At 37.7% G+C, this 13,156-nt stretch overlaps 1 protein-coding gene across 1 annotated transcript in view; it reads left to right on the top strand.

Annotated features, from left to right (window-relative positions):
* Window positions 1-85: 85 nt before the first annotated feature.
* Window positions 86-13,156, top strand: part of CWC27 (CWC27 spliceosome associated cyclophilin) — a 99,918-nt gene continuing 86,847 nt past the window's right edge. The window contains exons 1-9 of the mRNA XM_057389633.1: window positions 86-254; window positions 939-1,035; window positions 3,778-3,890; window positions 5,087-5,230; window positions 5,925-6,023; window positions 6,187-6,290; window positions 7,252-7,321; window positions 9,713-9,792; window positions 12,141-12,174. Of these exons, the coding sequence (XP_057245616.1) occupies window positions 213-254; window positions 939-1,035; window positions 3,778-3,890; window positions 5,087-5,230; window positions 5,925-6,023; window positions 6,187-6,290; window positions 7,252-7,321; window positions 9,713-9,792; window positions 12,141-12,174 (783 nt within the window). The 5' untranslated portion in view covers window positions 86-212. The remainder of the gene's footprint in view (window positions 255-938; window positions 1,036-3,777; window positions 3,891-5,086; window positions 5,231-5,924; window positions 6,024-6,186; window positions 6,291-7,251; window positions 7,322-9,712; window positions 9,793-12,140; window positions 12,175-13,156) is intronic.

The raw sequence follows: 13,156 nt of genomic DNA, 5'->3' as shown, positions 1-13,156 counted from the left end.
CTTTCTCAGTGAATCCCGCAGAGACTCCGGCCGAGAACTCATTCCTTCGTCCTTGCTCCTGGCTTGTGCCACTTGATCCCCCCTTTTCTGGGCAGCCTACAGGCGCCCAAGATGGCGGGCAGCTCGGGGCGGTAGGAAGTGTTGGCGGCGAAGCGCGGTAGAGCGTGGGCCGCGGGCGAGTGTTCGCCATCTGCGCCGGTGCTGTCCCCGCCATGAGCAACATCTACATCCAGGAGCCGCCCACCAACGGGAAGGTGAGGCTGCCGGGGTGAAGATCCCGGAGTAGTTGTATGTCGTAGGGTTGTGGGGGGACAGGCGAGGGCAGCACGAGCTTGTGTGGTGGTGCTTGGTGTTGTTRGTTGGTGGTGGTGGTGATGGTGATGTTTAGGGGGTGGAAAGGTAGTTGTTTCCGTGCTGGATTGGTTTGGTTAAAGTTACTTCCCTGAAGTTACCAGAGACAAAACACGAGGCATGCCGTGTGTAGACATAACTCAGAGCAGTCCTCGGAGCGTTTAATTAATTTCTTCAATGCCCGATTGTGTCTTGGATCCTTAATTTTATTATGAACTCTCACTGAATGTAATGGTATTCATTGCAAGAGAGATAAATGTCTTTGGAGATGTATGGCATTTTTTCCCACCTTGTTTTGTTATGGAAGTGATAAAAAACATCTAAATTGCTATCAAGTACCTGCCATGTTATGTTAATGTTATGTTATTCAGCTGTGTTATACAGCTTTATAATACATATCGATTCAAAGCTGTTTCTCAAGTTCTGGGAATGCTAGAAAAGGTCTAACAGTAGCAACCCGACACACTTCAATGTATGCCACTCTTACTAGTACAACAAATTCGGATGTGTTTTTTAGACAATGATATTCTTTGATCGGTGACTAAATTACAGTAAAACTGATGCTTCATTTATCGATATGTTTATAGGTTTTGCTGAGAACTACAGCAGGAGAGATAGATATAGAATTATGGTCAAAAGAAGCACCGAAAGCATGCAGGAATTTCATTCAACTTTGTATGGAAGGTAATGACTAAATGGGATGGGAGTTTTTAAAATCAATTCATATGTGACCTTTGTGCCCATTTTGTAAAAGGAGATGATATGTTTTGACTTCAGTGAGTCAATAAGTTTGTTTCTGTTTAGAAATTATTAGTTGACACTCACACAATGTTTCTCAGGGCTAGCAATAAAACCGGTGGGGGAAAAAAGGTAAAAATTTTGTATGGTTTTCTTAAACAGATGACATATTATTACTGAAACAATCTTCAGAGTTTTGAGAAGCCTTGCTTATAGCAAATGTCTACAAAGCTTTAGTGTGTGTATGAAATGAGAGGATGCAACATTGGATAGTCTCCAAAATTCTCATTTCTGCATTACAATTTTCRCACTTTTTCTTTTAATCCATGAGTCTTGTAATGTTTCATTTGCTGTWTTTTTTTTTTTTTTTTGATGGAAGCTCAGTAAAACTTTCCACTGAAGTACTGGAAGCTCCTGAAAGCAGTACTCCCGACTGAAAAACTGTAACAAAAATCTGTGAAACACTTGATACCTTTTGTTGGGRTTTAGAATGCTGGCYGAAAGCCAGGCACCCACAAGCTCTGCTGATTCCCTCTCCCCCACCACCACTGGGCAGAGAAGAGTGAAGGAAAAAAAATCAACAAAAGGGTTCATGAGTTGAAATAAGGAACAGGGAGGAAATGCTTGAAAGACAAAACAGGCGCTACTTAAATTATTAAGTGAATTTATTACTAACAAAGTCAGAGGAGGAGAATGAGAAATAAAATAAAACCCTCAAAGACACCGATCTTCTCCCCACTCTCTCCCCACTTCCCACCGACAGTGCAAAGCAGGGGGTGGTGAACAGGGTGTGGGGTTGGTCAGTTCAGGGTGTGGGGTTGGTCAGTTCAGGGTGTGGGGTTGGTCAGTTCAGGTGTGGGGTCGGTCAGTTCAGGGTGTGGGGTTGCTCAGTTCATCACCGGATCGATCTGCGGCTGCTGAGGGAGAGGATCCTTCCCTTGCGTTGACGTGGGGTCCCTCCCAAGGGAGACAGTTCTCTGTGAACCTCTCCAGCGCGGTTCCACTCTCAGGAGCAGCAGTCCACACACATCTGCTGCATCGTGAATCCCCCCGTGGGCAGACAGTCGTCCCAAAACTGCTGCACTGTGGGTCCCTCGTCCCCTGGGTGCAGGCCCAAGGCCAGGCTGTTCCATCTCGGGAGCAAGGCCTCTCTCTCCATGGCTCTCCTGCTGGACACAGCCCCTTCTCCACATCCACCCGCTCTGGCGTGGGGACCTCCCTCCTCCACGGGCTGCGGGTGGATCTCTGTACCCTCTGTGGACCCCATGGGCTGCAGGGGGACAGCCTGCTCCACCCTGGTCATCACCACGGCCTGCAAAGGAATCCCAGCTCCGGCTCCTGGAGCAGCTCCTCCCCCTCCTGCACTGACCTTGGTGTCTGCATCCCTCACAAATTTCTCAGCCTCCTCCTCCTCTGGAAAAACTACTGTGGCCCCCACCTTTGTTTTGAGTTCTTCTTAAATATGTTTTCACAGAGACATAACCACCATCTCCAATTGGCCCAGGTTTGGTCAGTGGCATGTCCATCATCCTCAGAGCCAACAGCAATTGGCTCTGCTGGACATGGTGGAAGCTTCCAGAAGCTTCTCACAGGCACCATCTTTTTAGCCCCCCCACTTCCTAAAACTGTGCCAAGCAAAACCAGCACAACTTTATATGTTTTCTAACTGCTACTATTCTCCCATTTATGCATTTCTAGAATTGTTAAGAGTTCTTTTAGCCTTCATCTGCTAAACAAAAATAGCACTCTAGGCTTCGTGTCTCCAGCACAGAATCCAGTCTGTTTTCTGTTCTTTTACGTAATGTTGAGATTTTCTTCAATGGTAAATGCATTTCTTAGCCCGTGATAAGCGTTCATGTATCATCAGTGGGCTTTGTTTCCTTTCAGGTTATTTTTTTTCTTAACTTCTATGTATCCTTCTATGTATCTATTTACTTCTATGTATCTATTTACTTCCATGCTTTGTATAATACATTTGGGTATTTTTCATGAGTATTCTGGTGTCACCATCCATGACTGCATCTGGTTATGCTGCAACATTTGCAGACCCTACTTTGTCTTGCAGCGTGCTGCAGACTTTTTATTATTATTATCAATGAAGAGTATAGCTCAGGTAAAGTTATGTTTTCATTTATTTTGTTTTATTATGATTTTATAACCTTTATCAGATTGATGGATACAAGAGGATAATTTAGGGAGCAAAATGTACTATATATTTCATTCTGCAAAAATACTGGTGTAGGTAYAGCATATGTGGTGAAAGGTGTTCCGCACTGCCAAGTGAAAGTGCAAATTATCTGGTATGTGGATGTGGCTAATGTTGTGTGTGAGATGTTGTCCAGGACAGAGCAGAGTAGTTCTAGTTCTCCTTTTAAATTGGTGTATTTGATGTTATCATTCCAGTAACAAAACATAAAAGCTGAAAAGACAGCAGTTTATCAAGATCTTCTTGTTAGTGATGGGCAGGCTTTTTTTTGCAGAAGAAACATATGAGACCACAGGGTTCTTTTCATAAGACTGTGAAGAACAGAAGAGAACCCAGTGGCAGCAGCAGAATCTAGTTGAAGTACTTGCTTTCTGGAGCTTCAGTCTCTGGACATCTTTGCATGATCTATGTGAAAGTTTGAGTTTCAGACCACTTGCATGGATTAAATGTATTTAATATATTTTTTCCCTTTTTTTTTTTAGAGTATTACAATAACACAATATTTCACAGAGTAGTACCTGGCTTTATAGTGCAAGGGGGTGATCCCACTGGTACAGGATCAGGAGGAGAGTCAATCTATGGAGCTCCTTTCAAGGTGYGTATCTGTATATCTTATGTATTAATTTTTTGTTAGACTCATCCTTTTTTCTTCCTATTGTGTTAGGTTGTGAAAAACCTTACGTGAAATGCATGCATGTGCAGTAGTTGCCTTCATGTGCTGCTTTAGTATGTTTCAATATACCCTTCTTAAGTGAGAGTTTTTGAATMTAGCTACTGTGGTAAATGATAAACCTGGAGGCTCAGATCCTGAGTGAAGCTACACAAGTTCAGCAGCTGTGTTCTGTTCTGCCTGACAGTTTCATTTCAGGTAGGGCAGCCACCTTTAACTCGTGAGTGAGTCTGCACAGCCTGTTTCTGGGCCTTGCATCTTTTTGTTGCTAGACTTACTCATGTAGCACGAACCTGAAGTTTGTGGGAGGCAATGGTACCTGAACAGAAAACAAAACAATATCTACCTATTGCAGTGGCATTGCTGCTTCAAATTGATGGTGTCTCAGTATTGCAGTATTTAGTGCCGTGAAATTACARTGGTATTCATCACTTTCTCCTTGCTTTGAAAGGAGTCCTGTTTTGTCTTCCTAGGTCCATAAAATGTTCTTCCTGTGGATTTTTGCATGATTTTACTATTACAAGCTGTTACTGTGCTTTCAGTTACTTTGCATGAATTAGGATTGATAAAAATTTTTTATGTAAACACAGTGATTGTCAAGAATGTGTTTACAAGAAATATATGGAATGCAGATACTTTTAAAAATGCTTTTGATTTTCTTAATGTTGGGGGCATAACAAATGTAAATAAAAATATTAATTGATTTTTAGGCAAAGACTGGGAAAAGATAAAATCGACAAGATGACTTAGATGTGTCTGTTATTGATRTTCTAGTTTCTAATTTCTTGTTTGGTTTTGTTCATTTTGTGTTTATGGTATTTGAAGATTGTTCACTTGTTTGCATCATTATAGGCATTAGGAATTAGAGATACCAACTAAAAATATTTTTTTTCTGCCTCAAAGTAGAAGCTTTTAAATATAATAAATATAATTCTGGCATTGAGTTTCAGAACTTGGGATTTATTACTGTCTGAATCCAAAAGAAAATTGGCAGCATAGTTTTCTGCGTGTACATGTTGATGTAAATAATATCACTCCTAACGTTTATTACACCTAAGCTAAAGGAGTGAAAAAATAGTTATATACTGAAATTGTTCTCTTTTCTTCCCTGTTTTTACCAGGATGAATTCCACTCACGACTGCGATTTAATCGAAGAGGACTTGTTGCTATGGCAAATGCTGGGCCCCATGATAATGGAAGTCAATTTTTCTTTACATTGGGTCGTGCAGATGAACTTAACAACAAACACACAATCTTTGGAAAGGTCTGTTACGTGATCTAGAGTCCCAGTTTAGGTCTGAGAGAAGCTACTACAAGTTTCTCTGTAGGCCAATTTAGTGTTGCTTGCTGCAATGTGGGTTTGAAATTTATTTCAATGTTTTCTAGGCTTTCTCTTTTCTCTTTGTTTCTTGTATGTGGTAGAAATGTTCCAGTTATTGTCTGTTTCACTGTTGTTTTTCTTCTAAATTGTATTTTCATGTTGTTCTGCCTTTAAATAATCTTGTTAGTGGTATTATGGCTGTCTTATTAATCAGTTCATCTAATACTAATGACATATTAGAAAATTCTGTTTGTGGATTCTAATTACCAAGAAGGACCAGGAAAATTAAAAACATAAGATGAACTTATCAGTCTCATGATTTTCTTGAAAGAAAATAAACCAATTTTTTATTTCAGTGTTTTTGTTCTCCTGTTTCATAGCTCACAGTAAGACTTCAGCATCTTCTTTTGCATACCTTCTCAAAACTGTATTTCTTCAACTTTGTAATTGAATTTAATACCCCAAACTTTTGTACATTGTGCTTGTGGTATTTTAGAAGTCTTAAGTGCTTATACTATTTTCTATACAAATTGTGCTTTCAAATTTTTTTTTATGTAATAATTGCCTTGTATTTTGCAGAATAAATAACACAAATGACAGTCAGGGACTCTCAAACTTGTTTTTGTAAATTTTCCAGGTTACAGGGGATACAATATATAACATGTTGCGCCTGGCTGAAGTAGAAGTTGACAAGGAAGAGAGACCTCTCAGTCCGCACAAAATAAGAAGTACTGAGGTGAGTATGTTCTGGTTTGAAATGTGACCTTTTAGAATTCTTTTGTGCATAGTGTTCATAAGATTTGGCTTATCCTTTTGCATATTGTTTTAAAATATTGAATCACTTAATTAAAACAAAATATTTACTAAAGATGTGTCTAAAATACTGCATTTTTTAACAGGTTTTGTTTAATCCTTTTGATGACATTGTCCCAAGACCAAATAGGAAACTGAAGAAGGATAAACCAGAAGAAGAAACTAAAAAGTCCAAAGTAAAAGGCACAAAGTAAATATATGCAACATAAGTGGTGGTTAATTTTCTTTCACCTTTAATTTGTAGCTTGGCAATTTCTTTATTTCTGTTTCTGCCTTTGAAGCATTTCCTTGTTTCCGGGTTGGATCATGCAAGTCTAGCTTCTTTGACTGAAATGTTTACTGTGCATCTGCTGAACTGTAACTATTTCATGCATGGTGATAGTTTGCTGAAAATAATAAAAGCTCTTTTATCTTCTCCATATGCCACAATGGCCAATCAACTGACTGAGATAACACTGCAGTTAAAACCTACTAGTAGGAGTAACTAGATAATAGTTCCATAGTTTGTGATTTTTTTTTTTTATCAGATAGCATTTCTCCCCCACTGAAGTACTTAGCAAGAAGAAGCATTTTGACATGGGAAATTTTCGTTTCAGTGGATGAAAACTCATAGTCACAAATGTGCAGTGAAAAGTCATAGGGAYTCTGAAGTGTGCATGCTGTCAGTTCTGTTGCACAAAAATAGAACATGTTGTAACTGACTGGTTCCAACATAAACAATTAACTCTTGAAAAAGACATTATAGAGCATAATTTCTTTTAATTCTATTCTGTGTGCACATTTGATACCTTTCAAAGCCATCATATCTTAAAAATTTTGTGTTTTACTTGAATGCTTCTGTTGAGAAAAAAAATGCAATATGACTGTCAACATTCAGAAGATTGAAAGTCAAGATGGAATTTCTTGAATTGTGCCTTCACTGATGCTTTGCTATTCTTGTTTTGTCTCAGGAATACAATACAATATACTTTTTATAAATATTTGTGACTTTGCAAACAAAATGCTGTAGTTGTTTGGAAKAGGTACATTCAGCAGGACAAAAAGGTTTTTAAAAATCATGTACAGTAGGAATGTAATGTGTTTAAAGTTAATGGAATGTTATTAAGACAGTATTTAAAGTTCTACTAGAAATTTTCTTTTTCCTCTTAAAGAAACTTCAACCTGCTTTCCTTTGGGGAAGAAGCTGAAGAAGAAGAGGAAGAAGTCAGTAGAGTTAGTCAGGTACTGTACCACATTATCCTTATTCTCTTTTCAACTAATACCTTTTCTGCATATTTGTGAAAAGCTTTAAAGTGCTTAGTCTTCTTATGTTTGTATTTTGAACAATAATACTAGAAATTGCTTTAGTGTTTAGAATTCTGCTGTTTTAGCAGTTTGGAAAAACAGGTTTTTGACTTCCTTGACTTTGAAGGTGCCTTCAGTTACTGCATGGAATTTTGACATTTCCATGAACATAAAGTTTCATAGTATAGGTCTATATCTGCTGTTCAAAAGTCATAGAAGTGATAGGTACTTTATTCTTTTTCAGCTCCTTAGTTTTGAGAGTGCTGTTATGTGGTAAAATACTTGATTTCTGAAGATCATCTTACATATTGCCATGTTTAGTTCCATTTTCTTATGTATATCCATTCATCTGTGTGCAAAATGCAGTGTGGCTGTTGTGGGGAAAACAGTCCGTTATTGTAATTTAATAGTGCACTATAGTGAAGTGTTCACATTCACAGAACTAGGGTTGCACACGTAATCTTTGATTTTGCAACTTAAATAAGTKTAGTTTTAAAACGTCTTTAATAAATTGTTGATCTCCTTTCTACTGCTGACCGAATTGTTTCACTAGACCCCTAGGCTTTTACAGTACCTTCCTGCTTCAGTTAGTAATCAGACATGGTCCTGCATCCTGTACCATATAAGTGAAAAAAGGGTTGTCAATGCTTAGAAGTTCGTTAAAATAGAAAAGGAAAACAGTGAATAATGATGGACAATATTATAGTGAGATTATGTCAGTCAGAACGATAATAGATATTTATTACAGCAGCAGTTTTAACTACTTTACTTTCTTCTTTTCAACTTACCAGTCAGACAGAGCTTACTTATTTACCATAATATGCTCATCTGCCATTTTGCTCTTGCTGTATATCTGACTTGAAATACTGCATTTAACTCAGTTGCTTGGACTTCCTTTTCTTGCCAAACACTTGCTTTTCAATTTAAATTTATCTGAATAGAATGCCTCTTTCATGATTAGCCTAGTTTCAGTGTTTTCATGCTGTCAYTCAACTCAGCCTCAAAATCTCATCTGCCTATTTGTCCTGACTAAAATCTGGACTAGCTGAAGCTCAATGAATAACTACATCAATTCTTTATGACAAKTTCATTCTTTGCAACAAAACTATTTTTTTTGAAATCTCATTGCTTTTTTATAATTGGTCTACGTCAGTGTCAATGTTGGACGTTATCTTAATCCTGATCAAGTTGAAGTACATGAACATCAGCACTAACTTTCATTCTCTRTTTTTTGTAAGAAAAATGGAAGGTTGAAGTTATTAATGAGATCCGTTGACACTACAAACTTAAATCCTAGAAGCTTTTTTCGTTTGCTAGATGCTGTAKGTGTTGCTTGTTTAAGAAGGGTGGAGAAGCCATGGGTAAAACCCTTCAAGGCCATGAAGGCTGTTGGTGCAGTCAGGGATCTGGCTGCAGGGCCTCCACTGGTTGTTGATTAGTGGTTAAACTGGAGCTTTCAGTGTGCAAACTTCTTACTGCCTSTACTTGCTTGGACAGCCCCACTACCACTCCAGTGGCCCCACCCCCTTCCTTAAGGAAGGAATTTTTTTTTCATGTTGCTAAATGTGTTAGTCTTTATTTTCTACACGACAAAAAAATTCAGTTGCTTTTAACTTAGCAAGATTTTGTCCACACATCTACTGTCTTCCTGAAAGCATTATGCATTTCATTTGCAGTGGAGATATTCAGGTCACAGTACAGACTGTTTTTGTAGCAGAGATTTTCAGTCTGATTTCTCTCTGAAATTTAAGTATACTTTTTTTTTAGATTAACGTGTGGAATGCTTTCTTACTGCAGTCCTTCTGTCTGAAGACCAGATGTGTTGTTAGATTTATTTGACTCCTTGTGTCAGTAGATGAATCCTGAATGATGTGTTCTAGGTTGATATATTGCAGTTTATTAATTTTTTTTCCTGAGGGATCTAATTAGTGCTTTTCCAGTCAATAAGTACTGTTTTGTACRTGGTGGTTCTCTAAGTGGTCATGTGCCAAAATTGAAAAGTCAAGTTCTTATCTCTTCATTCACTCAAGTGTGTATGTGCTAGACCTGCCATCTTTATGATGTGTAATGATTGTCATGACTAAACAGTTTCTTTTCTCACTCTTTTAAAACTAAGTGCATTGCTATTGCAAAAATACATCCATGGAGTTGGTTTGATGCTTCTCTTTCTGGAGCAGTTTCTGGGTTCTTCTGCTCTTAAAAATACTGTTACTGGATCAGCTAAAGCTAACAAGAATCAATTTACATTTTTCTTACCATAATCCTTTTTCAATTGTAGCCGTTTAAACACTGAAATGTTTAATACCTTTTTTTCTTTTTCTTTGACAGAGCATGAAGGGGAAAAGTAAAAGCAGTCATGATCTCCTGAAGGATGATCCACATCTAAGCTCAGTTCCTGCTGTCAAAAGGTTAATAYGTGATTTCCAGGTTCCAGAGCAGATCTACTTTCAATAGTAGATCAATATGTTGAAACCAATTATCATCATGTGTACTGTTTTAGGCATTAACTCATTACTTAAGAAATATTAAAAAAATTAAGAAATGGTAGCTCATGTTACCATTTAATTTAATTAAAAAATTAAGAGCACCAGTGTGGGATCAGACCAGATATTTTTCTAACTCATTAAGCTGTCACCACCRCTGGCCATCAGTGGATGTTCAGTAAAAAATAAAAGCAGGGCAAACGTAATGTTTATTTGAATAGTCTCCCATCCTCCATCAACTTTCTCCTCAGAGGCCTGTCARAGTTTGATGTGATTCATCTATTTAATAACCCTTAATAGAGCTCTCCTCAAAGTATATATTAAGTCTCTCATAATATTGTTCCCATTCACACCCTCCTGTCCACTACAGGATGAAGTATCTTCCTTTTTTTTTTCTGAACCTGGATGAACTAGTGGAACTTCATAAATTCTAGCTCTTATTCTGGAACAGTGAGCGGTCAGTCCCTTTTATACCTCTCTTCACCACAGTCATTTTTTAGACCATCACTTTCCTAGCCTAAACTTTTAAAGTTACTTAARTTTCCTTCATGCAGAAGACATTCTGTGCTGTGAACATCCTAATTGCTTTTCCTAACCCTCCAATCCTGCTTATACTCAAAAAGATTTTTTTTTCCAAATCTGAAGAACACACTAAAAATCAGGTGAAGCATAGATCTGTATGCTTGGATAAGGTTGGTTTTCTTCTCTGTTGCTTTTTAATACTTGATAAATTCTGATTTTCACCACAGTTAAGTATTAAGGTGAGAAAATTMCATGAAAATATGTTAACTCCAAGAATTTGCTTGGTTTGGAAGGAACCATTAAAATGTATCATATTCAGCCCCCCTGCAATGAGCAGGGACATCTTCAGTTCCAGTTGCACAGAGGCCCATCCAACTTGGCCTTGAATATTTCCAGGAGTGCTGTATCTGCCACCTCTTTGGGCAACCTGCTCCAGTGTCTCACAACACGCATCATAAAAAACACACTCCTTATATCTAGTTTGAATTTGCCCTCTTCTGATTTAAAACCTTTATTTAATCTTTATAAAACATTAACCTCTAATGTAAAATAATTATTATGTCCTTTCGTAACAGGCCCTGCTAAAAAATCTGTCCCCATCTTTCTTGTAGACCACTTTAAGTATGGAAAGGCTGCAGTAGGGTGTCCCTGGAGTCTTTTCATCTTCTCCAGGTTGAACAATCCTGCCTTTCCTCATTGGACAGGTGATCATCTTCATGGCTGTCCTATGGAGTCGCTCCATCAGGTTTCTGTCTTTTCTGTGCAGGGACCTCAGACCTGGGTGCAGGTGGGGTCTCAGCAGAGCAGAGGGGCACAATCCCCTCCCTGGCCCTGCTGCCCACGCTGCTCTGGATGCAGCCCAGGACACATTTGGCTCTCTGGGCTGTGAGTGTCATGGTCAACTCGTGTGCAGCRTTTCATCCACCAGCACCCCCAGCTTCTCCTTGCAGGGCTGCTCTTAGTCCATTCATTGCCCAGTAGTTGCCCTGACGGGTGCAGCACTTTATTAAATTAATGACATTGATTGCAACAYGTCCAGAGTTTCTTTGATGATCTTGATTACTTATTGATTGCCTAGAGCACTCTTAAAAGCCTTAACTTTTGGTACTTTTTTAATATTTCTTACTTTTTTATTACTTTTGTAATATTTCTTACATAACTTCTATGTTTAAGCTGTGGACTAAAGAGGTTCAAGGGCCCTTGTTATTAGTTTGTGATAATTAATCGTGGATGTGTTAGACTTAATACATTCAAATAGATTCTTTAATTTACCAACCTGCAGCTGCACAACAAATTAAAATCTTATTAAGATTAATTATCAGTAAAATGCATCTTCCAAAGTATAAACTAGTTGCAAGGAAATGCTAATAATTGTTTGATAAATGAGATCAGARAGAATCATCTCAACTGAGCTTTGGTGGTTTTAACTATATACATCAGTGTTTTGCTTGAATAGCTCAAGATACAGTTAGGATTTCTCCATTGCATGAAAGTCTTCTCTTTTTAAAGAATATTTATTTTTAAGTATTTCTTTTAAAATATTTCTAATTAGAAAAGACTATGATAGTCAAATGATAGAAATTAATATTAATTGATACTTCTAAGATAAATGTGAGGATGATATAAAGTAGTAAGCTGACTAAAATTTCAGGTGGCTATCAATTTTTTTATTTAAGAAATAGTAGGTTTTAAATATTATTTCGAAGCTCCTCTGGCACTTCAGAGTAGTTACATTTTGTTTCTTCTTTTAGTGAATCAGCAAATGAAGAAAAGGATTTGAGTGAGGTAAGTATCATTTTTTTACAAAGAAGTTTTTGGTTCTTAATGTGCGCAGACTAGATTTTCTTTGGGGAGCAAATGCTACTTAGAGGTCTTTGAAAACTATCTCAAGTCACGTTTCCAGCAAAAGCCTGAAGGCCTTCTCCGAGCTCTAAGGTTTGGCATACTACCTGCTACACTTTATAAAAACTTCTTGTGCTGTATTTCAGTCAGGAGATTGGGTATACAGGACTATGGTATATGAGTTGTGTACCCCAGAGTGACAATCCACCAGAATGATAAAAACTCTGACTGAACCTGCTTCTAAGAGAGTAGTTAAAATTAAGTTTATAATGAATAATTATGTCATTGCAATGCTTTAGGGTAAGTCAGCATGTGAAAGTCCTTTTTGAAAGATTTGTTCAAGAGAACAAAAATTCAGTGAATTGTTAAATAGTAGCAGTTAAATTGTATTGACAAAGCCTGTTATCTCTGAAAGACATGAAATCTGAATATTCAAGCAGTAACATTCAATTAAACATGGAGGGAATTTAAATACAAGGAAATTGTTATATATAGTGCAGATCATCATRAGCTAGTTAGCTGAAGTATGTCTCTATATACAGCCGTAGAACCATGAGAGTACCCCTTTGAATTGCTCTTGAGATGAAGATGTAATGTCTGACTAGGARTGTAATCTCCAATTCCCCTAACTAAATCCTGGAAAATACTGTTTTCTGTATCTATCCATCATGCTCAGGTATTAACTACACTGTGTGTTGACATGCTGGAAAGAAGGAAGAATGCAGTCTGTTCCATTCATGTGCCTAAAAAAAAAAAGGCGTCTGCTTACACCCTATTCCTTTTTTCACAAGGCATAGTATGAATTCAAGTTTTTTGACACTTCTCTTCTGCTGTGTAGGAGCATTTTAATAGTAGAAGAATGTAAAGAATGCTATTTAATGATTAATTCTTCAGATGTTCAAATAGCCCTTTCTTAAACAAACTG

Source organism: Malurus melanocephalus, unplaced genomic scaffold (genome assembly GCF_030028575.1).
Source record: "Malurus melanocephalus ecotype Western Australia unplaced genomic scaffold, MMel_1.1 scaffold_18, whole genome shotgun sequence".
NCBI lineage: Eukaryota > Metazoa > Chordata > Aves > Passeriformes > Maluridae > Malurus > Malurus melanocephalus.
The sequence above is the reverse complement of the archived record's forward strand: the minus strand, read 5'-3'. Positions and strand labels throughout refer to the sequence as shown.